The 27,643-nt window shown below is 45.9% G+C and overlaps 1 protein-coding gene and 1 long non-coding RNA gene across 2 annotated transcripts in view; one reads left to right on the top strand and one right to left on the bottom strand.

Moving 5' to 3' along the window:
• The window catches only part of LOC105484118 (calcium voltage-gated channel auxiliary subunit alpha2delta 4), a 133,567-nt gene that overhangs the window by 51,400 nt on the left and 54,524 nt on the right, over positions 1–27,643 (top strand). The window contains exons 18-23 of the mRNA XM_011745432.3: positions 526–597; positions 15,684–15,745; positions 17,235–17,302; positions 17,705–17,750; positions 17,824–17,921; positions 19,886–19,979. Of these exons, the coding sequence (XP_011743734.3) occupies positions 526–597; positions 15,684–15,745; positions 17,235–17,302; positions 17,705–17,750; positions 17,824–17,921; positions 19,886–19,979 (440 nt within the window). The remainder of the gene's footprint in view (positions 1–525; positions 598–15,683; positions 15,746–17,234; positions 17,303–17,704; positions 17,751–17,823; positions 17,922–19,885; positions 19,980–27,643) is intronic.
• Positions 9,584–10,535, bottom strand: LOC139356581 (uncharacterized). The gene is made up of 3 exons (XR_011608607.1): positions 10,386–10,535; positions 9,947–10,144; positions 9,584–9,854 (listed from the first exon to the last, which is right to left on the bottom strand). It is a non-coding gene; the product is annotated as an uncharacterized lncRNA (long non-coding RNA).

The raw sequence follows: 27,643 nt of genomic DNA on the forward strand, positions 1-27,643 counted from the left end.
GGTCACTCTGTTCCTGTCAGGCAGAACAGGTCCATCCCAGAGCCTTTCCAAGACAGGCAGAACAGGTCCATCCCAGAGCCTTTCCAAGATCAAGCCACAGGCAATGCTTAAAATGAGCAATTCTTTTAACAACTATAAAAATATAACAATATCTTCTTGATCACAAACACTACTGAGGCCGGATAAGATCACGTGTATAAGCTGCAGAGTTTGAGTTTTAGTGATGTTTTAGCCTAACTTTTGATCGCAGTATCTCATCCTAGAGGAAATTGTGTCCCAGCAACTTGGCACTCTGTACCCCAATGCATCAGTCCACTCGGGAGTGAGGTCTTGGTGAATGCCTGGAATTATGAGCTAGATGGAGCTTAGAGTCAGGTCCATCTTCCCTCCTGGTATCTCTCTCAGAGGGCAAAGGGAGGAACCAAAAGTGTTTCTGGGGATCACCTCTAATCTGGTCCGAAGAACTCCATACTTTCACCCTCGCCTGTGAGCCAAGGAACTAATATCATTGTCTTTCCTCCTAAGCTGAGAACAGCCATGATCAACAGGGAAACAGGTACTCTCTCGATGGACGTGAAGGTTCCGATGGATAAAGGGGTAAGGAGCTAGAAACAGCCAGGGCGTGGCCTAGGGAGGCATCTTCGTTAATTGGGTTTGGAGTAGTGACGAGGGCCCTGGACTTAGCCTAATTATAGCTGAAGAGTTGAGTGCTTGCTGCACCCTAATGGGGGTCCATTAGGGAGAACACCCAGGGTGTGTTGGCCCCGGAGAAACACCTAGCCAGGGAATGACAGGATTGCTCATGCAACGCTTGGCTTTTGGGAGACCGCTGAGCTGGGCAGAAGGCTGGCCGAGGCATTTACAGCTCTTCTTTCCTCCTTATGCTGTCTGCTGCTACTGGCCCTTTTGTTTATAATGAAAAGGGGAAAAGTGACAGCTAATTTTGTAAATGGTAAGCAGCTCTTGTGAAATGTTATACAGGAAGAATTTGAAAATATTCACTATTCCCTACAGCTGATTTTCAGCCACTGTAACCCCAGATAGTTAGGAATCAATACCCTCATAATCCCACTACTATCTTTACAGCCCTGTGCATCATTTGTGAAAGATCATTTCATCTTCTCACTTAAAAGGTTCCAATGTGTCTACTGATTCTGCATTGTCCCTTGACATATTTACAAATGTCACCTCCTCCCTCATAGCCACCCCCACCTCCTCCTCCCCTGCCCATCTGCCTCAGCTAAAAGAACACAGGCATCTGCCTGCCTGCAGCAATTAGACCCAAGTTCTTCCACAACACAGACCTCCATGAAAGCCAAACAAGAAAGCACAGGGAGAGACAAGGAAGCATCCCTTTTAGGCAAGACTGATTTTCACTGGAACCAGTGTCGGCGTTTGGTGGCATCTGCCTGGCTTTTTGTAAGCTCTGGGCTGAGAAAGGCCTCCTTCAGGCAGACTGGGCACTATAGTGAGGTCAGATCGCCAGTGGCAGCTGTTCCTTCTCCTGATCTAAAAGAATTGGCCAGGTGCGGTGGCTCAAGCCTGTAATCCCAGCACTTTGGGAGGCTGAGGCGGATAGATCACAAGGTCAGGAAATCAAGACCATCCTGGCTAACACAGTGAAACCCTGTCTCTATTAAAAATACAAAAAAATTAGCCGGGCGTGGTGGCGGGCGCCTGTAGTCCCAGCTACTTGGGAGGCTGAGGCAGGAGAATGGCATGAACCTGGGAGGCCGAGCTAGCAGTGAGCTGAGATCGCGCCACGGCACTCCAGCCTGGGCAACAAAGCGAGACTCCATCTCAAAAAAAAAAAAAAAAAAAGAATAGAGGCTTCTTCCATAGGCCCCCACCTTTATCCCAGCCAGATTCCTGTTCACGTGTATAGATGAGCTCTCACGTAGCCCAGCACGGTCACAGCACTGAACCGACAATGAAGAATTTAGTATACTTATGGCACAGGACAGCTTAAAGGTAGACCTGAATGTGGCTGTACTGTATCTAACACAGACTGACACATGCAGTGGGTGTGGTTCTCTTCTACTCTTTTCCCCAGTGCCCAGGGATCTTGTGCTGCTTTTATGCTTCTCAAAGCCATTGAGGCAGAGTCCTAACCAGATGCAGCAGGATGAACTTCTGAAACCTCTGCCCATCCTTTCAAAGTTTGTTCATTGCCACTAATAAACCATCTGGGTTATATATTTGCAATTTCACAAAGGCTTCCTGACATACAGGTGCTTCCACGTAAAGGACGTTCAATGAGGATGACAATGATCATGACCATAATGGACGTTCCGTAGCACTTAGGTGTTCATGTCTCAATGCTATTAGCACAACTAATAATAATGACAGCAACTAACATTTATAAGAAACTGGACCGGGCGCTTTCAAATATTCACTCATTGAACACTCACAACCTGAGGGTGGGCCTATCCTATCCCCATTTTACAGATGAGGATATTCAGAGAGGCTAAAATCTTGCCCAGCATCACCCAGATGATCAACTGCAGAGCCCACGTATAACTGTTCCTAGATCTCCCATTTGTAACCACTGCTGTAGAAGGCCTTTTCTGTAGGACTGGCCCTGAATTCTCAACTCTCCAGCCTTAAAGGTTTCCCAAAATTCGCTTTAGCATAGCATTTCTATTCCACCTTGAACACTCATCGCCTTCTCCTCTCCCTCTACCCCATTCTGTCACCACTCAGCCTCCTTCATCCTTCATCTCTTCACCCTGACCCCGGGAGCCTGGCAGCCTCCACCAGGGCATTTTGCTGGTGTGGGGCCGCCGAGGCAGTGTCTGGCTCTCACTGCTCTGATGTCTTAGGCCACCACGCATCCCCAACGTGGCTGCATTTTCTTCACTGCCAAGGGCCCTGTCTCCCCCACACAGCTCTCATAGAGCCCTCCAACTGCCCCATGGTTAGCCTGCCTGGTGATCTATCCCAGCCCTCCCTCTCAGCTCAGTGGTGCATCTCAACTTATGAGCTTGTTTCTCAGTAGAAACTGTCTCCAGGTCTAGGTCTAGGCTGAGGAAAGCTTTCTTAAAGCCTTGTGGGAATATCTGTGACTGTTCGAGCCATCCTCCCGGCGCATGGCCACCTGCTGTGTTGTTCTCTTCAGGGGATTTTGCAGGTATCCTTATTTTCCACAGATCACCAGCATGATTTAGGGCAGAACCTATGGGGCCAAAACTTGTATTTGTTAAGAAATGCAAATAAGCAGACAGGCCTCTGTGCAGGGGGCTCTGGGAACTGTGGCAAACTGGAGAGAACACACACCATCTGCAGGAGACGGCTAAGACCCATGTTTAAGATGTGTGCAACTAATTCCAAAAATGTTAGAAACACAACCCGGGCCAACATCTAGGATGTTCAACTCATAAGAAGCCCAGCTTTGGCCGCAGGCCTCCCATTTGCCACTTAGCTGGCAGGGGTTTTGTCCCAAATTGCAGACCAGTGCCAGGTGCCACAGTTTCTAACCCATCAGCAGTACGCCAGCCAGACATCCTCAGACACGGTTTGAAACAAGAAAGCAAAAGAGCACAGCGTCCTGGAGTCTCACCTAGGACTCGTTCTGTCATTCTCACGTTTCCGATCATTTCAAACAATCATTAGCAATGGGGGAGGGAAGGGGCAGACAGAGTGTTCTGTCCTAGCCTTTGCGTTCTTCCAGATTAACTGCACTGACTGGAGTCCACACGTGTATATGCACACACACACACATCAGTGGCACACGTGCATTGTACACACATGCCAGTGGCACACACGTGTACACACACCAGTGGCGCACACGTGTACACACCAGCAGCACGTGTGTACACACACATACCAGCAGCACACACGTGTACACACACCAGTAACACGTGTGTGCGCATGCACACACAGTGGCACACATGTGTACACACATACACCAGCAACACACACATGTATACACACACCAGCACACACATATACACATGCACACATGCACACACATGTACACGCATACCAGCAACACACACATGTACATACGCACACACTAGCAGCATACACATGTGCACACATACCAGCAACACACGCATCCACACCCACCAGCAACACACATGTATACACACACACCAGCAACATACAAGTGTAGACATACCAGCAGCACACACGTGTACACACACCAGCAACACATGTGTACACATGCACACACCAGCAACACGCACATGTACACACACACCAGCACACACATGTACACACACACCAGCAACACACACATGTACATACACCAGCAGCACACACGTGTACACACACACCAGCAACACACATGTATGCACACACACTAGCAGCTGGCATGAAGAGCAGCTTCGCGTGGTCTTTCTCCAGTGCCCTTGAATCCCTGCGCCCTGGATTTCAGGAACACAGGGCTAGAGTACTCTGACGTGTCTTACACTCTCCCTTTCTCACACTCTCTCTTTCTCGCTCTCTCTTCCCCTCACATTTTTGTCCAGCAGGACTCAGTCTATTAAAGGAGCAGATTGCTCTGGTACCTCTTTGCTCCCAGCCTCATCTTCCAGACCTCTCCCGTTCTCTCTTTCTGTTAACGGAATTCACAGACCCCCCCTCCCAACCCCCACACCCCTTCTCTCTTCCTTTTACTTCAGCCTTAAAAGGTGATCTCAAAGTTCATCTGAGTAAGGTGTAGCTTGACTAGACTCACCCTTCAGCAGATAACAATTATAAACTCTGAACAAAATACAAAGAACAATAATGGAAAGGCACTTGAAAGTGACCAAAAGCAGGCAGCAACAACCCTTGAATCAAGAGGACTGCATTGGGTGTGATACACTTTTAGATGGCTTTTTTTCAAAGGGTACTCCCCAGTCTGTCTGGCGTGCAACAGCTAGAATTCAAGCAGAAGGCTGCAGCTGTCACCGTGAAGTGTCAGAGAACAGAATTTGGGTTTCCAGAGTGTCTGGAAATGAGGAGGGCTAGCCCAAAAGCAGGGAGGCTAGACCGCAAATCTGTATGCAAACTCCTCTCAAATTCCTGGCTGACTCCGGAACCCTGCAGATACAGGGGAGCCTCGAAGTGCCCCAGTGGAATACGACACTGGAAAGCCGAAAGCAGGATTTCAGAGCAGGATCTCAACACGGGATCTCAGCTCTTGCACGTGTAGTAGGGACAGTTTGGAGTGTGAGTCACACAGAGGTGGAGGGACTTGATAAACACCTCGGGATTTCCTTTGAAAGCACAGAAGAACTACACCTTAGGAGTAAAGACTGTCCTAAGGCCAAGAGATTCACTCTAGGCCTAAAGGTGAGACAGACCCACCCAAACAAAATGTGAATTCAAGCCTCTCTACACTCAGTTCTTATCAACCAATCATTTAACTACTGCTTAATATAAAAACACTCTTCAAAGGAAGACAAGATTATCTATGGCCCAGCCTTCAAATATCCGGTATACAATAAAATTGTTATGACCCAGCCGTTAGAATTCGAATGACTTTAGTGCAGACATTGTAACTGTGCACAAGGAATTAAAGGAAAAGATATTCATAATGAGGGAATAGATGGCGAATCTCAGCAGAGAAATGGTTAGGGCTTGGTCAAAGAACAGAGCCCCTGTGAGTGATATGAATGTAGGATTTTATTCTAGGGATTAGACCTTATGAAATTGTGGGAGCTGGTGATGAAATCTATGGAAAGCTGGTGTCTGTATCCAGTGGTGAGCTTGAAGTCACTGTAGGTCAGCAGGACCAGCAGTTGGGAAGGAAATCTGGATGAGATGTGGAAGAAAGCAAGAACGAACTGGAACTCCTGAGGAAAAAGAGGAATCCCTGGAAACAAACTGAAACCCACATCTGTCACTCACCAACACTACCCATGAGGGTGGCAGATGACCTGCAGGCGGAGCCAGTGCCCTCCACGAGGAGCTGCATCCTCACCAGGCTAGGTCTCAGGGAAACTGGAGGAGGAGAGCCAGCAGCAGCGGGTGGCTTTGAATCTGGCTGCAGCCCCATGCCAAGAAAGCACAGCAGTAGGTTACAGCGAAGAGTGGCAGAGCCTGGTATTCTGTGCAGACTTCAGTGTGCAAAACGGCTGCCGCTGCACTTCCATCCACAAATCTCACACACGCTTCTCTTTGGCCGACCCTGACTTGAAACCACACCGGGCATTGAGTCCGGAAGTGTAGTTCCAGCTTAGCTAATTTGACACAGTACAAAATCATTATAAAAACCAAACAGGAATTTTTTCTTGCTTTAGACCTGCTTTTCAACTGTGTATATTTAAGGTGCACAGCATGCTGAGCAGTCGTCCCTCAGCATCCATGGGGATTGGACCAGGACACCCTACAGATACCAAAATCTGTGGATGCTCCAGTCCCTTCTGCTAAATGGTGTAGATTTATGTGTAATCTACACAGTCCTTCCTAGTACGTTAAATCATCTCCAGACTACTTATAATACCTAATACAATGTAAAGCTACATAGCTAGCTGTTACACTGTATTGTTTAAGGGATAATGACAAGAAAAAGTTTGTACATATTCAGTACAGATGCAACTATCCTTTTTTCTGGAATACTTTTTGATCCACAATTGATCGAATCCAGGGACGTGGAACCTGTGGAGATGGAGGGCCAACTGTGCTTACTTTGATATACAAAGTGAAGTGAAGAGATGACTACAGTCAAGCAAATTAGCATACCCACCATCTCATATAGTTACCCTTGCTTTAGCGTGTGGGTGGTAAGGGCACCTAAACTCTATGCTCTTGGCCAGTTTCCAGTATACAATACAATACAGTACAACGAACTCTAGTCCTTATGTTGTACATTAGAGCTCTAGCCTCAGTCATCCTAGATAACTGCAACTTGGTACCTTTTGACCAACGTTTTTTCATTCCCCGCCTCCCACTGTGCTTTCACCTGCTGCTAGTAACCACCATTTTTCTCTGTTTCTATGCATTCCATTTTTATTTTAGATTCCACATATAAGTGAGATCACGCAGCATTTTTTTCTGTGTCTGGCTAATTTCACTTAGCATAATGTGCTCTAGGTTCATCCATGTTGTAGCAAATGGCAGAATTTCCTTCTGTTAAGGCTGAATAATATTCCTTTGTATTTATACGCACCACAATTTCTTTATGCGTCCATCAACAGATACTTCAGTTGTTTCAATATCTTGGCTATCAATGGTGCAATGAACATGGAAGTGCAGATATCTTTATGAGGTAGTGATGTCCTTTCCCTTGGGTATATGCCCAGAAGCAGGACTCCTGGGTCATATGGTAGTTCTACTTTTCATTTCTTTAGGCGCCTCCATATTGTTTTCCACAGTGGTTGCACCAACCTACATTCCCACCAACAGTGTACAAAGGTTCCCTTTCTCCACACCCTTGCTTACACTTATTTCTTGTCTTTTTGATAAAAGCCATCCTAAGAGGTATGAGGTGGCATCTCACTGTGGTTTGGGTTTCCATTTCTCTGATGATCAATGATGTTGAGCAGCTTTTCACATATCTGTTGGCCATTTTATGTCTTCTTTTGAGAAAGGTCTATTCAGGTCCATATTTAAATCAGATTATTTGGATGTGTGGGGTGTTTTTTTTGTTTTGTTTTTTTTGTTTTTTTGCTGTTGAGTTGTGTGGGTTCCTTATATATTTTGGATATTATAAAATATTTGCAAACCATATACTTTATAAGACTTTTATGTCCCTTATAGAATGTGCAAATATTTTCTCCTAATCCATAGGTTGCCATTTCATTTTATTGATTGTTTGCTATGCAGAAGGTTTCTAGTCACTTTTTATTTTAGCTTTTGTTTCTTATGCTTCCAAATGAAAACTTTAAAACCGAAAATTACCACATCTGAGATGAAAGCTTTACTGGATGGGCTGACCAGCAGGTTGTAGAAAAAAGGGACAGTGAACTTAAAGATAGATCAATAGAAATTATCCCATTTAAAAAACAGGGGGAAAGTGGGGGAAAAGACAGAGAAAGAAATAGAACTTCAGCAACCTGTGAGATGGTATCTAGTGGTCTAATGACATGTTCTTGGAGCCCTAGAAGGAAAGGAGAAAGACTGAAGCAGAAAAAAGTGTATTTGAAAAACTAATTGGCAAAAATGTCCTGAATTTGATATAAAACAGCAATCTACAGATCCAAGAATCTCAGCAAACCCCAAGCAGGATAAAAAGACAAAGAGAACCACACCTGGGTACTTCATAGTCCAGTTACTAAAATTCAAAGGTACAAGAAAATCTCCAAAAAAGCTAGAGGAAAAAAGATGCGTTACATAAAGAGAAACAATAAGACTGCCATCTATAAGAAACAACAAAATAACATTGTTAAAGTGTCCAGAGAAGAAAAAACTGTCAACTCAAATTTCTGTAGAAAGAGAAAATACCCTTCAAAAATAAAGATAATGTCTTCAATAAGGACATTTTCAGGCCAGGGCAGTGGCTCATACCTGTAATCTCAGCGCTTTGGGAGGCCAAGGCAGAAGGATCACTTAAGCCTAGGAATTCGTGACCAGCAACCAGCCTGGACAACATAGGAAGACTCCATCTCTACCAAAAAATACAAAAAAAAAAAAAAAAAAAGGAAATTAGCCAGGTGTGGTGGCATGCGCTTGTAGTCCCAGCCACTCAGGAGACTGAGGCGGGAGAATCACTTGAGCCCAGAAGGTTGAGGCTGCAGTGAGCTGTGATCATGCCACTGCACTCCAGCTTGGGCAACACAGTGAGACTATGTCTCCAAAAAAAAAAAAAAAGACATTTTCAGATAGAAGGAAACAGAGGTTTCATTACTATCAGACCAGCAGCAAAAATGCAAAAATGCTTCAGAACATTCTTAAGGCTGAAATAAAGTGACATCAACTGGAACTGGGGTTTACAGGAGAGACTCAACCATACTGGAAACGATAAATAACGTGGGTTAATAAAAGATTGTATTTTATTTATTCTCTTAATTTCTCAAAAAGACAACTGACTATTTAAAGCAAAAGTTTCGATGTCGCATTGTGGGGTTTGTAATATATGTAAGTGTGAAATATATGGCAACAGTAGCACATAGCAGAGTTATCTCAAAATTTTAAAGTTAATTTGACATTGAAAAAAATTAATCAATCCGTGCAATTTATTACATTAACAGAATAAAAAAGAAAAGACAGAGGGTAATCTCAATAGATGCTAAAAGAGCATTTGGCAAAATTTAACAGAGAACAGAAAGAAACTTCTTCCCTCTGATGAAAGCCATCTATGAAAATCCTGCAGCTACCTTTTAATGGTAAAATATTGAACACTCTCACCCTAAAACTGAGAACAAGACAAGGAGGACTTCTCACCACTTCTATTTGGCCTTTCACTGTACCTCCCAGCCACTGCAGTAAGGCAAGAAAACAAAATAAAAGGCACAAAGACAAGGAAGGAAGAAGTAAAACTTGCCTTCATTCATGGACAGAAGTATTGTTTCCATAGAACATCCCAAGAATCTAGAAAGCAAACACTAGAACTAAAAGGTAAGTGTAGCAAGTTCACAGAACACAATTTTATAAAAATTAATTTTATTTGCATATATAGCAGCAAACAGAAAATGGTATATATTTGGTCCGGGAATGCCACCGTCCCTCAGGCCGGCCCTCAAGCCAGCGCCCCGCCGCCGCCTCCCCATGCCCCGGCTCCCCGGCTCCCCTCGTCTCCCGGGCTGCCTTGCGCCGTGGAGCCCCCGGCTGCCCCTGGTGCTGCTGCTGCCGGGCCTCCTGCATGGTGCATCCGCAGTGGACGCGGTGAAAAAGGGCAACGGGACAGCCTGCATCATGGCCAGCTTCTCTGCGGCCTTCTCCATGAACTATGACTCTAAGATGGCTCTAAGCACGTGGCCTTTGACCTGCCATCAAATGCAGACAGCGGCCCTTGCGGTAAAGCGAACACTTCCCACCCCAGGCTCGTGATGGGTTTTGGAGGAGGACAGACACTGACCTTCCATTTCCCAAGAAATGCAACACGTGACGGCGTCCAGCTCACGAGTTTTGTTCACAGCTTGTCAGACACACACATTTTCCCCAGTGCAAGCTCCGAGGAGATCAAGATGGCGGAATCTCTACCAGGTATCAAGGCACCCAGGTCGGCATGACCAGCGAGACCGTCAGGCTCCGCGGTGCCCCCATCCGGGCCCAGCTTTCCAACAGGGAATAAGATACAATACGTTTGTGCGTCAAGGGAGAGACGCGCCGCGAGCAAGACGCACCCGCCCTGCCAGGGGGCCGCGAGCCGCTCCGCCCCTCCGGGCACCGGTGCAGTGACGGCGGCTGCCACTGGACCTGCCAGCGCGGGCCAGCGGCTGAGCCTCACCAGAGCGGAGGGACCACACGAGGGTGACCAGACCGTTCCACATCAGCCTGCGCAAGACCTCACCCACCTGGGCGCACCGTCCTGGGCTTCAGTGCGGGATGAAGGCAGGTTCCAGCCGGATCTTCCTACGAGTCTGGCTCTGTCGCCCAGGCTGGAGTGAGCGGCGCGATCTCGGCTCACTGCAAGCTCCGCCTCCCGGGTTCCCGCCATTCTCTTGCCTCAGCCTCGGCTCACTGCAAGCTCCGCCCCCCAGGTTCCCGTCATTCTCCTGCCTCAGCCTCGGCTCACTGCAAGCTCCGCCCCCCGGGTTCAGGCCATTCTCCCGCCTCAGCCTCCTGAGTAGCTGCGACCACAGGCGCCCGCCGAGATCCCACTTTTAAAGCTGCCAACGACTCCCTGCGAGCACTGCAGGCCGCCATGGGCAGTTCCTACAGGTGCGAGACCGGAGCGTGTCCGCGGCAGGAGGCCATTTTCAATCAACATGTTCCCAATGTGGGGCCAGGCTTTCAGGGTGGAAGGCAACCAGGTCGGAGCTGCGGAGGAGCGTCTGCTGGACGAGAATAACACGCTGGTCCCCATCGCCCTCCGCGGCGCCCTGGCGGGACTGGTCCTCCCCGTCCTCAGCGCCCACCTTGTCGGCAGGAAGAGGAGGCACCCGCACGGCAGCAGGCACAGAGCTGCTGGGGTCTCTGCTCATCTCCCCGGGCTTAGGGTTCTGAGGCCGAGGCACGCTTCCTGGCAAACGTTTCTCAAATGTGCTTCATCAAATGTGATGTTCATCTTGCAGCGTTTGCTATACACAGCAGAGTAACTATGGAAATGACGGTGTAAATTTCGCTAACTGGGTTAAATATTTTGCTAACTGGTTAGACATTCATGTTTACCAAAGTAGAACTCTAAGGGAGGGTGGGAGTGCTTCTCAAAATTGGCACTGGCTCCATTGTCATTTGACTTTAAAATGTCCAGGGTTGGTTTCTTCAGTCTTTACTGCACTCAGATTTAAACCTTAGGAAAGTCTCCAGCCTTCACGCTTAGGAGCCTGAAGGTCGGCTCACTGTTAGGCTGACATGCTCATGATATTATAAACAGTAGAGAGGGAAAATCCTAAGACAGAAGAACTCCAAAGATAAACGGGCCTGGCTGCCTTTTAAAGATGAACTGAAGCACTCCAAACATTTATCTTTGGACAGGATGCGCCTGGCCACACACGGCTGGCAGCCACGTTCCAGGGAAGGCACCTGGTGGCATGTCCTCGGGCGTTTCCGAAACTCTGCCACTCAAGGGCTGGCACTTTTTAATATAGGAAAATGGGGTTTTTGTTTGTTTGTTTTTTGTTTTTTGTAAAGTGATTTTCAATCTTCTGTTGACATTCAGGGTGATCCTGTTTCTGCGCTATGTACGGTATTAGATAGATGCTCTCTCTACTGATGTGTCTGCTATGGCTTGGGAGGATTGTACACAGGACCAGCTCACATAATGCATTGCCTATAACAATGCTAACAAAAAGTCTCTTTCTTTAAAAAGGCAAGAAAAAAAAAGAAAATGAAATATTTTAAAGTTCCAATGACAATAGCATCAAATAACATAAAATACTTAGGAATAAATTTAACAAAGGTATATATGACCTCTACACTGAAAACTACAAAACATTGCTGAAAGAATATCAAAGAAAAAATAAATATAGAAAGATATAACTATGTTTATGGGTTAAGATCAGTATTGTTAACACATTCATTCTCCCCAAATTGATCCAACGCAATCCCTAACAAATTTGAACAGACTTCTAGGAAGAGACAAGCTGGTTCTAAAATTTATATGAAAATGCAGAGGACATAGAATAGGCAAAATTATCTTGAAATAGAAAAACAAATTTGGACAATTCACAGTATCTGATTTCAAAACTTACTATAAAGCTACAATAAAGAAGTTGGGTGGTATTGACCAAAGAATAGACAAATGGGTCAATGACCTGAACAGAGAACCCAGGAATAACCCAGACATATATTATCCATTGATTTTTCAATCAAGACGCCTCTGCAAATCACTGGAGAAAGGCAATCTTTTCAACAGATGGTCCTAGAACAACTGAATAAATGTATGGGGGAGGGGAATCATTGAGCCATAGCTCACACCACACACAAAAACTCATCTGATGAATCATAACCCTCACTGTAAAAGCTAAAACTGTAAAGCTTTTACAAGAAAAAATAGGGGAAAATCTTCTTAACCTTAGGATATGCAAAGATTTCCTAGACAAAAACACAGAAAGCACTAAACATGAAATAAAATTTGATAAACTAGATTTCATCGAAAGTAAAAGTTCTGCTCTCCAAAAGGCACCAATAAGAAAATGAAAAAGCAGACAGACTTGTATCCAAAATGCATGAAGAACTCCTACAGAGCAATAACAAAAAGACTAAAACCCAGTAAAAAAAAAGCTCAGAGTACTGAGCAGACACTTCATAAAGGAAGCTATGCAAAGATGCTCAACATTATTAGTCATCAGGGAAATGCAAATCAAAACTACAAGATTGAGCTGAGCACCGTGGCTCATGCCTCTAATCCCAACACTTTGGGAGGCCGAGGTGGGCAGATCGCTTGAGGCCAGGAGTTCGAGACCAGCCTAGCCGACATAATGAAACCCCGTCTCCACTAAAAATACAAAAATTAGCTAGGCACGGTGGTGGGTGCCTGTGGTGCCAGCTACTCAGGGGCTAAGGCATGAGAATTGCTTGAACCTGGGAGGCAGAGGCTGCAGTGAGACAAGATCTCACCACTGTACTCCAGCCTAGGCAACAGAGTGAGACTCTGTCCAAAAAAAAACTGCAAGATTCTGTTCACCCTTTCTATAATGGCTAAAATTTAAAATACTAATAACACCAAATACTGGCAGCGATGTGGAGAAATTGGAACTCTCAGACATTGCTAATAGGAGTATAAAATGGCAAAACACCTCTTGGAAATTGGCAGTTTTCTTATAAAGGTAAACATACATTTACCATGTGATCCAGATTCCATTCCTAGGTTTTTACCAAGAGAAATGCAAGCACATTTTCCAGGATATTTATGGTAGCTTTATTCATTGTAGCCCCAAAGTAGGAAAAACCAAAATATACCAAAATATCCATCAATCGGTGAGCGTAGAAGCATCCTGGGCGGTGTCCACACACTGGGATACTACTCAGTAGCAGAACGGAACAAACTACCGGACACACAGCAATATAGACAGATGCTGAAAACATTATTTTAAACAAACAAAAAAAAAATGTATGTGTGTGTCATACCATAAGAACAGGCAAAACCAATCTATGGTGACAGAATCCAGAACAGAGTTAGCTTGTGAAGGAATGGGATGGGATGGACCAGAAGGGGTAGGCAGAGAGACTGGAGAGGCTGTTCTGTATCTTGACGGGGTGGTAATCACATGGCTGGATACATGTATCGAAGCTAATTAGGTTATATGTGTAAGATCTGTGCATTCCACCCTTTTCTTCAATAAAAAAAAGATAGGCCGCCGGGCGCGGTGGCTCAAGCCTGTAATCCCAGCACTTTGGGAGGCCGAGACGGGCGGATCACGAGGTCAGGAGTTCGAGACCATCCTGGCTAACTCGGTGAAACCCCGTCTCTACTAAAAAATACAAAAAACTAGCCAGGAGAGGTGGTGGGCGCCTGTAGTCCCGGCTACTCGGGAGGCTGAGGCAGGAGAATGGCGTAAAAACCCGGGAGGCGGAGCTTGCAGTCAGCTGAGATCCGGCCACTGCACTCCACCCTGGGCGACATAGCGAGACTCTGTCTCAAAAAAAAAAAAAAAAAAAAGATAGGCCAAGCACGGTGGCTATGCCTGTAATCTCAGCACTTTGGAAGGTCGAGGCAGGCGGATCACCTGAGGTCAGGAGTTTGAGACCAGCCTGGCCAACATGGAGAAATCCTGTCTCTACTAATAATACAAAAATTAGCCGGGCGTGGGTGGCACGTGCCTGTAATCCCAGCTACTCTGGAGGCTGAGGCAGGAGAATTGTTTGAACCCAGGAGACGGAGGTTGCAGTGAGTCAAGATCGCACCACTGCACTCCAGCCCGGGTGACCAGAGCAAGACTCCATCTCAAAAAAAAAAAAAGGTAAAGATAAAAAGATGATCTCCTGTTCTGACACTCAAGCCAGCTGCTCCTTGGAGCACAGGGCACCCGACTCCCCCAAGACATCTTCCAGGACATCCCATGACTGCTGCAATGGAGAGAAGCTACAGAGAGGGTCTGACTGGGCAGAGGAGCAGGAGGGCATTGCCAGGGGATGGGTCCAGTTTTGAGAACGGCGCATTCTGATTTGGCATAAAGCCAGTTTCCTAGAGAAAGCAAGGCTTTTGTCGCCATTCTCTCCCTCTGTGTCCCTTCTGACACCTCACTCCAATTTCCAAAATCAAACAAGGAAAGTCAAAAAGAAGTAGAGGGAATAAGAACAAGTCCTGAGCCAACTGCAAAATATGTGCCTTTCCCAATGACACGAACTTGTGTGGTGGACAGGACAATCCACAGAACCTCAGCACCCCAAATGCACCCTCACGGAAGCCTCGTGCAAGAGAGGCCATGGACAATCCTGATTTACAAATGAGAACACGAAGGCTTAGAGAAGTGAAGTAACTTGCTCAAGCGCACACAAGTCAAAAGTGGCTGAGCTGGGCTTCAATCCTGGTTCATCTAAGCCCAGCCAGGCCCTTAGCCACTTCTGTACTACCTGATGTCCTAGTTTATACAAAGTAAACCAAGGCTAAAAGATGGCAGCTCTAAAAGAAAAAGGAAGTTGTGAAAGGGTCCCATGGCCTGGTCACGGATGACAGTGGAGGGAGAATGGTGCGCCCCTTCTCCCTGGGCGTCTTTGAGGGCAAGGAGGTTTAAGTGGATTGTGTATGTATACATTGGCTCCAGAAGTTCTTAGCACACACTCACGGCCCCAGTCTCAACCCTCTAGGAGCCCTGGAGTCATGGTCTACATCGGCACTGCCCAGTACAGCCACTAGCCATATTTGCTAACTAAGTTTAAATTTATGTTAACTAAAATCTAAAAATTCAGTTTCTTGGCCACACATTTCAAGTGCTCAATGCTGCTTAGGGACTACTGTGATAGGAGTGCAGGTCCAGACCTTGATCCTGAAATCCAGGCCACGCCCCAAAGGGCTGCAGTTTGCTGCATCGAGAGGATCTGCCTATGGGTGTCACTAGGATGAGCTGTGCAGGGGGTGGTGAGGGAGGAGACAAGAAGGCGGGGGACTGTACAGTGGCTCGATGAAGACCCCAAGAGCCCTGGGAGGAGGTGGGGGCTGGGGGCCGCTCTTCTCTGCATAAGCACTCTTTCCTTGTCTACTCTTTCAGAAGCGAGTTCTTTTCCTGACCAATGACTACTTCTTCACCGACATCAGCGACACCCCTTTCAGGTGAGGGACACATGCTTTATTTGCAGGGGGTGGGGGTTGAACATGAATACCAGCAACTCATATTTAGTTGGCAATTTTGTGGTCATAGCAAAAGACCCAGGTCAGCATTCAGGAAACTTGAGGTCTAGACCTGCTTTGCCAGTGTAGCCTAGAATGCAGGTTCCAGAGCTAAATTGCCTGGACGTGAACCCCAGCTCTACCATTTACAGGCTGTGTAAACTTGGTCAAGTGTATGGTCTGTGCTCTGCTCCTGTGGGCCCCAGGCGAGCTCTTCAGTTGCCACTGTTACTACACTGTTCCTCAACATCCATCAGCCAAGCTGCCTTAACAGGCCATTTCCCCCAGGGCAGTGAGCCCTGTCTCTGAGAAGAGGCTCTGAGGTCCAGCGCTCCCTGCTTTACTGATGCGTCACCTCTGCCTCCTACAACTCTCTTAACAGGCCTTTGAGTTTCACTTAACCTCTCTGTGCCTTAGATTTCGATCTGTAAAATGGGGGTAACAATAACAGTTGCTTCTTGGTGATGTTGTGAAGATTAAGTGATATCATCCACTTAAGATCCTAAAGCAGTGAGAGGATCAAATTGGAAGATATCAGGTTCCATGTAACTGTAGAAATATTTGACTCTAGGTATTAGGCAGATTAGGAAACAAGTGGCCGCTACCTCTGAATTATCTGATTTCTCCATAAAGCCCTGGTTCCCAGCCCTGACTGCTCATTGGAATACCTGAGGAATTATGTGAAGTTGCCACTTCCCAGGCTTCATCCAAAACCAATTTTTTTTGAGACAGGGTCTCACTCTGTCTCCCAGGCTGAAGTGCCGTGGCACAAACAACTTACTACAGCCTCCACCTCCTGGGCTCAAGCGATCCTCCCACCTCAGCCTCCCGAGTACCTGGGACAGTATAGGAGTGTGCCACCACACCACACCAATTTTTTTATTAAAAAAAAATTTAGAGTTGGGGTCTCGCTGTGTTGCCCAGGCTGGCCAGACCAATTTAATCAGAATTTCTAGGGGTAGAGCCCATGCACTCGCATCTTTTAAAGCTCCCCAAAAAAGTCAGACATCTAGCCAAGGCTCAAAACCGATGTTCAGCCAAACAGAGTAAGGCGCAGCAGGACTCTCCGGGTGGGAGAGGGAGCTCCTGTTTGTAGGACCCCCTGTGGAACAGAGACTGTTCTACATTGCAGGGGATCCCTGTGAGGTTCAGGACGTCCCTTGATGAAAATGGGAGCTGAGAGCATTCTCGGTCTACAGAATGGCCAGGGTCCTGCTCAGGAAGGGAGGCTGCTGGGAAAATAGAAGCCCTGCCTCCGTTCTGGAGGGGATGGCTGCAAGGCCAGAGGCAAAGAAGGGGGTGTGAGGAGCACACCACTCGCTGTGGGTACAAAAAGCCCATACACCTAGTGTTGGTGAGGGCAAGGACAAGACCCTGGAGACAGGCTGGCGTCTCTGCTGCTAAATGAGTGCCTTCTCTTCTCTCCCCACAGTTTGGGGGTGGTGCTGTCCCGGGGCCACGGAGAATACATCCTTCTGGGGAACACGTCTGTGGAAGAAGGTGGGTCGGCACCAGGGTCTGAGGGACAGTTAAGTGGAAAATAAGGGACTCTCACAGGACACAGGGCCAACCCCAACCAGAGCCAGTGTGACAGCCTCCCTGCTCCCAGGCTCCAGAGCAGCCTCTCAGAACAGTGCTGCCAGGTGGAGAGGGGTGTGTGTGTCCCTGGCTCCCAGGGCATGCAGGATCCATGGGTCAGTCATCAAACCAGCAGAGCCTGAGGCCTGCCAGCTGCACTGCCAGGTTGCAGGAGGCCTTACTGGACTGGGAGGTCCGTCAAGGCAGTATGTTTTTTAAACAAAGCTCAAAGCTGAAACTCACTGGGCGGCTATTTCTACAATTGGGACACACACACTCATGGAAGTGGGGGAGCATCACCCTGAATGTGGACTCTGGTTTCAGGCCTGCACGACTTGCTTCACCCAGACCTGGCCCTGGCCAGCGACTGGTAAGTGAGGAGTGAAAAATGGGAGGGAGACAGGTGGAATGTTTTGAGATAACACTGACTTTCCTGGTTTCAGGATCTACTGCATCACAGATATTGACCCGGACCACCGGAAGCTCAGCCAGCTAGAGGCTGTGATCCGCTTCCTCACCAGGGAGGACCCAGATCTGGAGTGTGAGTGCTGGCCACCCACTGAGGCGAGCTTTTCCTCTGGGGCCCTGAAGCTCAGGACTTTGCCAGGAGAGGTGGGAAGACAGGGGGAGGCTGTTGCACAGCCCTATCCCAGTAGCACATGGATGGCTTAGATCAAACAGGGAGATTCCCAAAGAAAAAGGCATAGCCATCCTTACCACAGGGCTAAGCTGGTATTTAAGCATCCTTGGAATTGTGGTGACATGTATGGATCCCCAGGTCAGGGACTGGGATCTTTTTCAGCCTCTATCCACCAAGCTCTGTTAAGGGTCAGAAGAGAGCACCATTCAGAGTCTGCCAGTTTTTTCCCTACCACTGTCTAGAAGTGGACCTCTGGGCAAATGGCTGCCACTCTTCACCAGAAGTCCTCATCTCCACAAGGGGAGCATTTGGCCAGATGACTCAAAGCCTGTGGGCTGTGTTTTCTAAGCCAGTTCTTCATGCTAACCTTGCTCACTTCTTCCAGGTCTAGGAGCCACAGGTGCTCCTTGTCTTGCAGCTGTGACACTTCAGTCTCTGCTCCATGGTCCCATGGCCTTCTCACCTGCACTAATGCGAGTGGTGAGCTCATTAGGCCACATCCTTAGCTTGCTCCTCCTTCTTCCTCTTTGGAAGAAAGAGCAGGTCATCCTGTCACATAATTGTCACCCCCATAAGAAGACTGCCTCCCATGCCAACCCAACAGGGCACTTATTTACTTATTTATTCATTTCATCAACAAATCTGTACTGAGCTTGCACCCTGTGTCAGGCCCTGGGGTAGGCATTGGAGCTACAAAGATAACCCAGACAAGGCCCTTGCTTTCATGGCACTTACATCCTAGTGGAAAAGCCAGGTGATAAGCAAATAAGCCTACATATGTAGATATAAGTTGTTATAAATTGTGATAAGTGCCATGCACACACAATGCTGTAGGAGAGAGAAATAGGCCTGCTTTAAAGGAGATCCTGCTAAGCCACTTGTGTGACTGTTTTGTGACACCACCTCACCAAGGTGAGGAGGATCTCCTTTGGGGGGTGACAAAAATATTTTGGAACTAAATAGAGGTGGTGGTTGTACAACATTGTGAATGTACTAAATGCTACTGACTGAATTGCATACTTTAAATTGGTCAGTTCCGTTTTATGTGAATTTTACCTCAACAAAGATAAATTTTTTAAAAAAGAGAGGAAAAAGAAAGAGCCTCCATGCAAAGGCTGGGAAAAAGAACATCCAGACCAAGGGAAACAGCATGTGTAAGGGCTCTGAGACAAGGAGGAGCTTAGCAAGGTCAAATTCACAGAACTGGCTAGAGGCGGTGGCTCACACCTATAATCCCAGCACTTTGGGAGGCCAAGGTGGGCAGATCACTTGAGGTCGGGAGTTCTAGATCAGCCTGGCCAATACAGTGAAACCTCGTCTCTACAAAAAAATATAAAAATCAGCCAGGCATGTGGTGTGCTCCTGTGTTCCCAGCTACTTGAGAGGCTGAGGCGGGAGAATTGCTTAAACCTGGGAGGTGGAGGTTGAAGTGAGCCAAGATTATGCCACTTTACTCCAGCCTGGGTGACAGAATGAGACTCCATCTCAACAACAACAGCAAAAATAAATTCATGGAACTGACCAAAGGCCAAGATATCTGGATGATTAAGGAGCAGAGGAGGAGGAGTTGAGATGAGGGAGACTGAAGATCCAACCTGAGGTCACTGAGGGTCTCCTAAGTTCATCAGATGTTACAATTGGAAAGAGCCTCAGATATCAAGCTGTTGTACTGACATATATTTTGGAGTTGAGAAAGTGAAGACAGACAGAGGTGAGGTGGCTCCCTCACACTCACAGAGATAGTTTTACATGTCCCACAGACACGTACATGAAGCACATCTTCTTCCCTGAACTTTGGGTGGGTGAGTTGTGTTCATAAGCATGGAGGAAGCATGTGACCTGGTCCCTTGATGTTTTGCACCCAGGTGACGAGGAGCTGGTCCGGGAGGTGCTGTTTGACGCAGTGGTGACAGCCCCCATGGAAGCCTACTGGACAGCACTCGCCCTCAACATCTCCGAGTAGGTCCAGGTTCCCAGGGTCCCAGGCCCCAACCGGCCCCCGGAATTCCCTTGGCTGAGTCAGGGCCCCTCTCACCACCTGGCTGGTGGTTTCAGAGAGCACCCATGTCCTGTGGCCTAAGAACAAGTGCAGGTCCCCATGGGCACAGGACTAAATCCCCACTCCAAGATAGTCCCATTTGGACAGCCCCTTTCTCTGGGTTGGACTCCAGTCATGAGACTTCATTGGCCAAAGTGCCCCTGGCCAAAGAGCAGTTCCAATAGGTTTCCAGCAGGTAAGGTCACGGCACCAATGAACTTGACCTTGGTTTTCCCAACCCCTTAGAAGTCCTTGCTCCCTTTGCTGGTCTTTTCCTGGTACTATCGTGTTTAGTGGCCTGGTAGAAGGAAGATGAGTGGCATGTGAGTGTGAGTGTAGGGCGTGTGTGTGCCCATGAGTGCTGGGGGGAAGGGTAAGGTATTAATGAGGTTAACGTCACAGTGGGCTATACCTTGCTCCTGAATAGGAGGATTCAACATTGTGAAGATGTCAAACCTCCCCTAGACAGTCAATAAATTTAAGGACATAATTAGATACTAGAAAATTAACTATTAGTTTTTAGTGCTATCCTTATTATTAAAGAAAACCCCTACAGAATTTTATAGGGACAGTCTCTTACTGAAAAAAGCAAGATGTGGAATGCTACCACTCCACATAGTATAGTACGCTACCTTTTCTGTAAAAAGGGGGTGCCATAGTATTTGTGTGGATTACATAGATAGCGTCTATGATCTATACACTATCTACACAAGGCTAATCAGGAAACATTCCTCATTAGCTGTTTCTGGTTAGAAAATGGGTAACTGAAACAGGGATGGAAGGGACACTTTTCACCCTAACGTGTTGGTGTAATTTTGAACCATTTGAATATATGACCTATACAAAATTAAACTAGAATAAAGAAAGAAAAAGAATCTAGTGGGCTAGGCACTGTTCTGAGTGCTTAGTGTATATAACCCATTTGATCCTCACTGCAGTCGTCTCACACAGGAGCTCTCATTACTGCCATATGACAGATGAGGAAACCAAAGCATAGTGAGATTAAGCAAGTTGCCTGAGGTCATGTGCCTCGAAAGTGGCAGAGCTGGAATCAACAGCAGGCAGCCTCACTCCCATGCCCAGACTCTTAAACCCTGCACTGTTGTGCCTTCTACAGAGGGCTGCAGCACTAGGTTTGGAGAGGGGCACCATCTTCATCTTTCCAACCTCACAGATTAGTCACAGATGATTTTCAATGTGGAGAAACATTGAGAAGGAAATATTCTTAACCAGAGCATGCATCAGAAGAGACTTCCTAGGGAGTTAATATAAAATAGCATACAGTTGGCCGGGCGCGGTGGCTCAAGGCTGTAATCCCAGCACTTTGGGAGGCCGAGACGGGCAGATCACGAGGTCAGGAGATCGAGACCATCCTGGCTAACACGGTGAAACCCCGTCTCTACTGAAAAATATAAAAAACTAGTTCGGCGAGGTGGCGGGCGCCTGTAGTCCCAGCTACTTGGGAGGCTGAGGCAGGAGAATGGTGTAAACCCAGGAGGTGGAGCTTGCAGTGAGCCGAGATCCGGCCACTGCACTCCAGCCCAGGCGACAGAGTGAGACTCCCTCTCAAAAAAAAAAAAAAAAAAAAAAAAGCATACAGTTAAGGAGAAAAAAATACATAACCATCTCCATAGATAAAGAAAAGACATTAAATAAATATTAATATTCATTCATTTAAAAAAATTTTATAGAGATGGGATCTCACTATGTTGCTCAGGCTGGTCTTGAACTCCTGGCCTCAAACAACCCTCCCACCACAGCCTCCCAAAGTGCTGGGATTACAGGCATGAGCTACCACCCCCAGTCATACCATTCTTGTTTGTTAAAGCCACTCAATAAAATTAAAATTGACCTAAGCATGCAAGTAACATCTTAATGGGGCTAGAGGCTCTCTCACTAAAGGCAGGAATGAGACAAGCAGGCCTACTTCCCCACTGCTGTTTAACAAGGTCAGAAGGCATTAGACAAGAGAAAATATGCAGAGGCAATTAGAATTGGAAAGAAAGAAGTAAAATTGTCTCTGTTTAAAGATGACATAATTATATATTTGGAAACCCCAGAAGAATTAATAAGAAAATTACTATACCCAATGAGAGAATTCAGTAAAGTAATGGGTTATAATATCAGCATTCAAAAATTAATAGCCTTTATCTACACACACAAAAAAAGAAGATATGAGAAGGCTTATTTTAAAAGGCAAGAAATAATACATGATAAAGTTATAAGACTACAAGAACATATGACATAAACTATAAGAACTGTTCAGAAACCTATATAAGGAAAATTACGAAACACTCCTGAAAACACAAAAGTAGAGGCTGGAACACATGGAAAGACAGTGTTTTTGGATAGGAGACTTCAACGTCATAAAGATATTAATCCTCCCTAAGTTAACGTATAAGTTAAATGCAACCCCAATGAAAACACCATCAGTCTTTTTCTGCATCTAGATAAACTGATTATCAAGTTCATTTGGAAGAACAAGCAAGAATAACCAGGAAATCTCTAAAACACACACACACACACACACACCAAAAAAAGCAATGAAGGGAGGTTGGGCCTACCAAGATATTAAAACACATGACAAAGCCTCTGAGATTTATAAAGTGTGGTATTGGCACATGAAAAGGCAGGCAGACCACGGGAACAGAAAAGGAAATCCGGAAACTCATCTAAACGCATGTGAAAATTTAGTCTATGACAGAGATATCCTGTCAAATCAATGAAGGAAAGATGGATTTTTAAATAACCGGTTTGAGAGCCATATGGAGAATGATAAAATTGTGTTCTTTTCTCACACCATACACCTGGACGAAGTCCAAATGACTCAGAGATTCAAATGTAAAAAACGAAACCATATAAATACTAAAGGAAAACATGAGCCAATTGCTCTAAAAGCTAGGAGTGGGGAAAACCTTTCCCAACAATGACTCAAAATTCAGAAGCAATAAAGGAATGATGGGTAAATTCAGCAACGTCAAAAGTGTTTTCTGTAGTCGGGTGCGGTGGCTCGTGCCTGCAGTCCCAGCTACTCAGGAGGCTGAGGTGGGAGGATCACTTGAGCCTAAAAGTTCAAGACCAGCCTGGGAAAAATGACAAGACCCCATCTCTAAAATAAAAATAATAACTTAGCCAGGCGTGGTGGTGCACACCTGTAGTCCCAGCTACTCAGGAGGCTGAGGTGGGAGGATCGCTTGAGCCCAGGAGGTGGAGGCTGCAGTGAGGCATGGTCACATCACCACACTCCTGCCTGGGCAACACAGCAAGACCTTATATATTTATATATATATATATATATATATATATATTTTTTTTTTTCTTTGAGACGGAGTCTCGCTCTGTCGCCCAGGCTGGAGTGCAATGGCACGATCTCGGCTCACTGCAAGCTCCGCCTCCTGGGTTCACGCCATTCTCCTGCCTCAGCCTCTCGAGTAGCTGGGACTACAGGTACCTGCCACCATGCCCGGCTAATTTTTTGTATTTTTAGAGAGACGGGGTTTCACCGTGTTAGCCAAGATGGTCTCAATCTCCTGACCTCGTGATCCTCCCACCTTAGCCTCCCAAAGTGCTGGGATTACAGGCATGAGCCCGGTCAATCTCATCTTTTAAAAAAAAAAAAAAAAAAGAAAGGAAAAAAAATGTTTCTATGGCAGAAATAAAAACACGAGCAAGATAAAAAGAGAAATTACGAACTGGAAAGGTGTTTGCAACTTATAAAATAGATGAAGGGTTACTCTATATATTATGTATTCATGATAAGGGGCTTCAAAAATTGAGACGTAAAAGACCAGCTATCTTAGAGGGAAAGTAGTCAAGAAATGTGAACAGTTCAGAGGAAAAATGCAAATAGTCCCTAGAAGAAAAATTCAAATAGTCCTTAAATATAAAGAAAAAAGAATGCTCAACCTAACATTTAATCTTAAATGCAAATGACAACTGTACCCAGATTGGACTTCTCGCCTGTCAGATTGAGAACCACCTGAGCTTGTCAGCGCACACTGCTGGCAGTACTGTGGGGAATCAGGCACTCGTAGATTGTGGGTGGGATATGAAATGGTTCAAACCCTGTCAAGGGGAGTTTGATGACATCTAGCACAATTTCATGTACATTTACATTTTGATCCAGCAACCTCACTTCTAGGAACCTCATCCCAAAGATACACTGGCAAAAATATGAAAAATAAATGTACCTGTGAGCTGCTCATTACTGCACCTTTAATAACAGTAAAAGATTGGAAACAACCCAAACTTTCATCAGTGGGAGCCTCGTTAAATGAATCATGGTGGATCCACATAATGGAACTCTATGCAGCTGTGAAAAACTAGAGTAGCTCTATGTACTGCCACTATGAAATAATCTTCAGTAATGGAAAAAGTATGAATGATATCTCCGCTGTTTATCTAGAAAGAGGAAATACAAATATATTTTCATAATTACTGTCAGAAATGTACATATAGGCCGGGCGCGGTGGCTCAAGCCTGTAATCCCAGCACTTTGGGAGGCCGAGACGGGCGGATCACGAGGTCGGGAGATCGAGACCATCCTGGCTAACACGGTGAAACCCCGTCTCTACTAAAAAAATACAAAAAACTAGCCGGGCGAGGTGGCGGGCGCCTGTAGTCCCAGCTACTCGGGAGGCTGAGGCAGGAGAATGGCGGGAACCCGGGAGGCGGAGCTTGCAGTGAGCTGAGATCCGGCCACTGCACTCCAGCCTGGGAGACAGAGCGAGACTCCGTCTCAAAAAAAAAAAAAAAAAAAAAAGAAATGTACATATAAATGTACATGCATACACGTATGTACACATACACACACATACTTTTCAGTGGCACAAGGAACCAAAAGTCAGGTTATCTTCAGGAAGACTAAAGGAACAAGGAGATGGATGCAGAGACAGACTCCCCTGAATAGGCCTTCTCCATATTGACTTTGGACCCATGTAAATGCTTTATCGAATCATAAAACAAAATTAAATTTTAAAAAGTAACCTGTAGTAATTGAAAGCTAATGAAACAAATAAACCTGGCCATATATCAAGTTCATTAAATAATCGAACATATGGGAATTCTTTCAAGGGGCTTTAGAATTGTAAACACTAAATAAATAAAATGTTAAGCAGTGCTCAGTAATCACATTGCTAGAAATAGTATTGGCATTGTTATTCTGAATACAGAGAGCAAATCGTATTATATTAATGTCGTTAAGAACCAAGATCTTCAGCAAAAGAGAAAAGAGATATACAAATTTCAAAAATCAAAGAGGTTAAGATTAGATGGAATGCTAAATGTGAATTCGAAATATCAATTTGAACTCACGATGTAGTTTCTCTTAAAGAAATTTAATGGATATCCTAGCTCTGTCCCGTGAAAGGGCCCGCCGCAGTGAGTGGCCCAGCCCTAGACTTTGGACTTTCAATGTTAGTCCTCATTAAAATGAGCCCATGCTCCTAGAAGAAAAGTCTGATTCCAGGACAGGGGCAGGAAATATACGCAATGAACGTGGAACATCTTGTCATATGAGGAAGCAAGAAGTTACCAAAGACAAATGATATTGTGCCCAAGGAACCCCAGAGCCAGCCGGAGGAGGCCCTCACTGGCCAAAGGTGGATGAAGTAATTATAATCACAGCAGGAGCTGGCTGTGGAGGCACGGCTGTAATTCCAGCCTCATGGGAGGTTAAGGCAAGAGGATCGTTTGAGCCCAGGAGTTCAAGGCCAGCCTGGCAACATAGTGAGATCCTGTCTTTAATTAAAAATAGTAATAATAACTGCAATGGATTAAAGCATATGAAATATGTTAAAATCCTTGGGTTCATAATGATACTGGAAAAAAACCTCATTGGCCATCTTTGGAAGATTGTTAGGAAAACAACTCATTATTCTAAAACCTAACAAAGAAACACAAAGAATAAATTATTTATCCTGCCTCTTCTATAAAAATTGTACTCCAGGATAACTAAATATTGATGAGGAGAAGTTTTTCCTTATACAGTTATTTCAGGTAAAAATGAAATAGGAAACAAAAGAATACATGTATTTTTCATGCCCTAATCAATCAGAGAGTGCGTGCCTCTTGTGAAGAACAGCCTGGTAAAAACACAAACCCGAACCCGGTCAGGCCCTGAGGTCTCGCAGCCAGTTGACAGGAAACGCAGGGGACACAGAGCAGTCTGAAGAGCACCCCAGGGTGGCAATCCGCCAAGGCCAGAACCGGAGAATCCCCACAGGCAAGAGCCCTTTGTCGCTCTGTTTGTTCCACAAATCAATTGCAAGGAAAAGAGAAGTGGAGAGAGAAAGGGAATCAGGTTAAAAGAGGCCAAAGATGACTGCTAATGGTTATGGGGTTTCTTTCTGGGGTGATGAAAATGTTCTAAAATTCACAGTGTTGATGGTCGCACAACTCTGTGAATACATTAAAAACTACTGAATCACACACTTTTAGGTGGGTGAATTGGATGGTATTTGAATGATATCTCAATAAAGACAAAGAAAGACAGACAAATAAGAGGTACCAGTTGCCATGCATGAACCTTAGGCAGATTCTGATTCAGCCAAACTTAAAAATAATTCATGAGGCGACTGGATTATCTGATGATATTAATGAATCATCAGGTTTTTTTAAGGTGTAATAATGGCATCAAAGTTTTTTTTTAAATTATTTATATTTTGATTGTATAAATTAAAATATTTACCCATGAAATATCTGGGATTTGCTTCAAAATAATCTAGTTGAGGGGTTGGAAGAGGCAGTGGCTGAATTGAGACCAGGCTCGGGCTGGTGATTGTTGAAGCCAGGTTCTGGGTAGTGAGACCCATCAGCCCATTCTCTCTGCTTTTGAACAGAGAATTGAATCAGGAAGCTTTAGGGATAACCAGGAGCTTAGGACCTGTTCCCAAAGAGTCTGACTCAGAGGTCTGCTGCAGGGCTCTATGAGGCTGGAGTCCTGTGACCCCGTGCACACCCTGTACAAGCCCCCTGGCTACAGCATCAGAGTGGGTGGGGGAGACCCTTTCCCTCAGTGATTTTCCAGACCATAGACACTGCAGGGTCTATCCATGAGGGAGACCCCCGCAGTCCAGCCTCTGAGCCTGGCAGTGCTTCAGGATTGCCTACTTTGTATGCTCACTATAGCACACACCCTTGGGCATGGAGAGGAGCTAGGTAATAGCCTCCAGTCGACTGTGCCAAAGACAAGAACATCACCTGGGTTAAAAGTGATGACTTCCCACCCTGGCCAAAGTATTGTGACTTTGAAACTGGGAGGGAGGTTTGTGACACCAACAAGCTCCTGGGTCTGTCTTCTTTCAAGTCTCAACAGCAAGGTTATGAGGTCCACTGGGACTTCTCCTGGGTGGGTGTGGACAGTGCCTGCTCCCCCTCCCTTCACATTTCGGTAATAAGGGAAGTATGTGGAGGGCTATAAGACCAGGAGGTGCCAGGTTTGTGCTGGGCATGAGAAGTCCCTGTTCCTTAGATCCTAGGACAGAATCTCCCTTCCAAGTTCCATCTTCTAGATCTAACTCCCCAAAAGCCAGGAGAACAAATTAGGAGCTAGATCTGCCAGGGCAGAGAGGCAGAGGCCCAGGGC

The sequence above is a fragment of the Macaca nemestrina genome, chromosome 10, assembly GCF_043159975.1.
Source record: "Macaca nemestrina isolate mMacNem1 chromosome 10, mMacNem.hap1, whole genome shotgun sequence".
Classification (NCBI taxonomy): domain Eukaryota; kingdom Metazoa; phylum Chordata; class Mammalia; order Primates; family Cercopithecidae; genus Macaca; species Macaca nemestrina.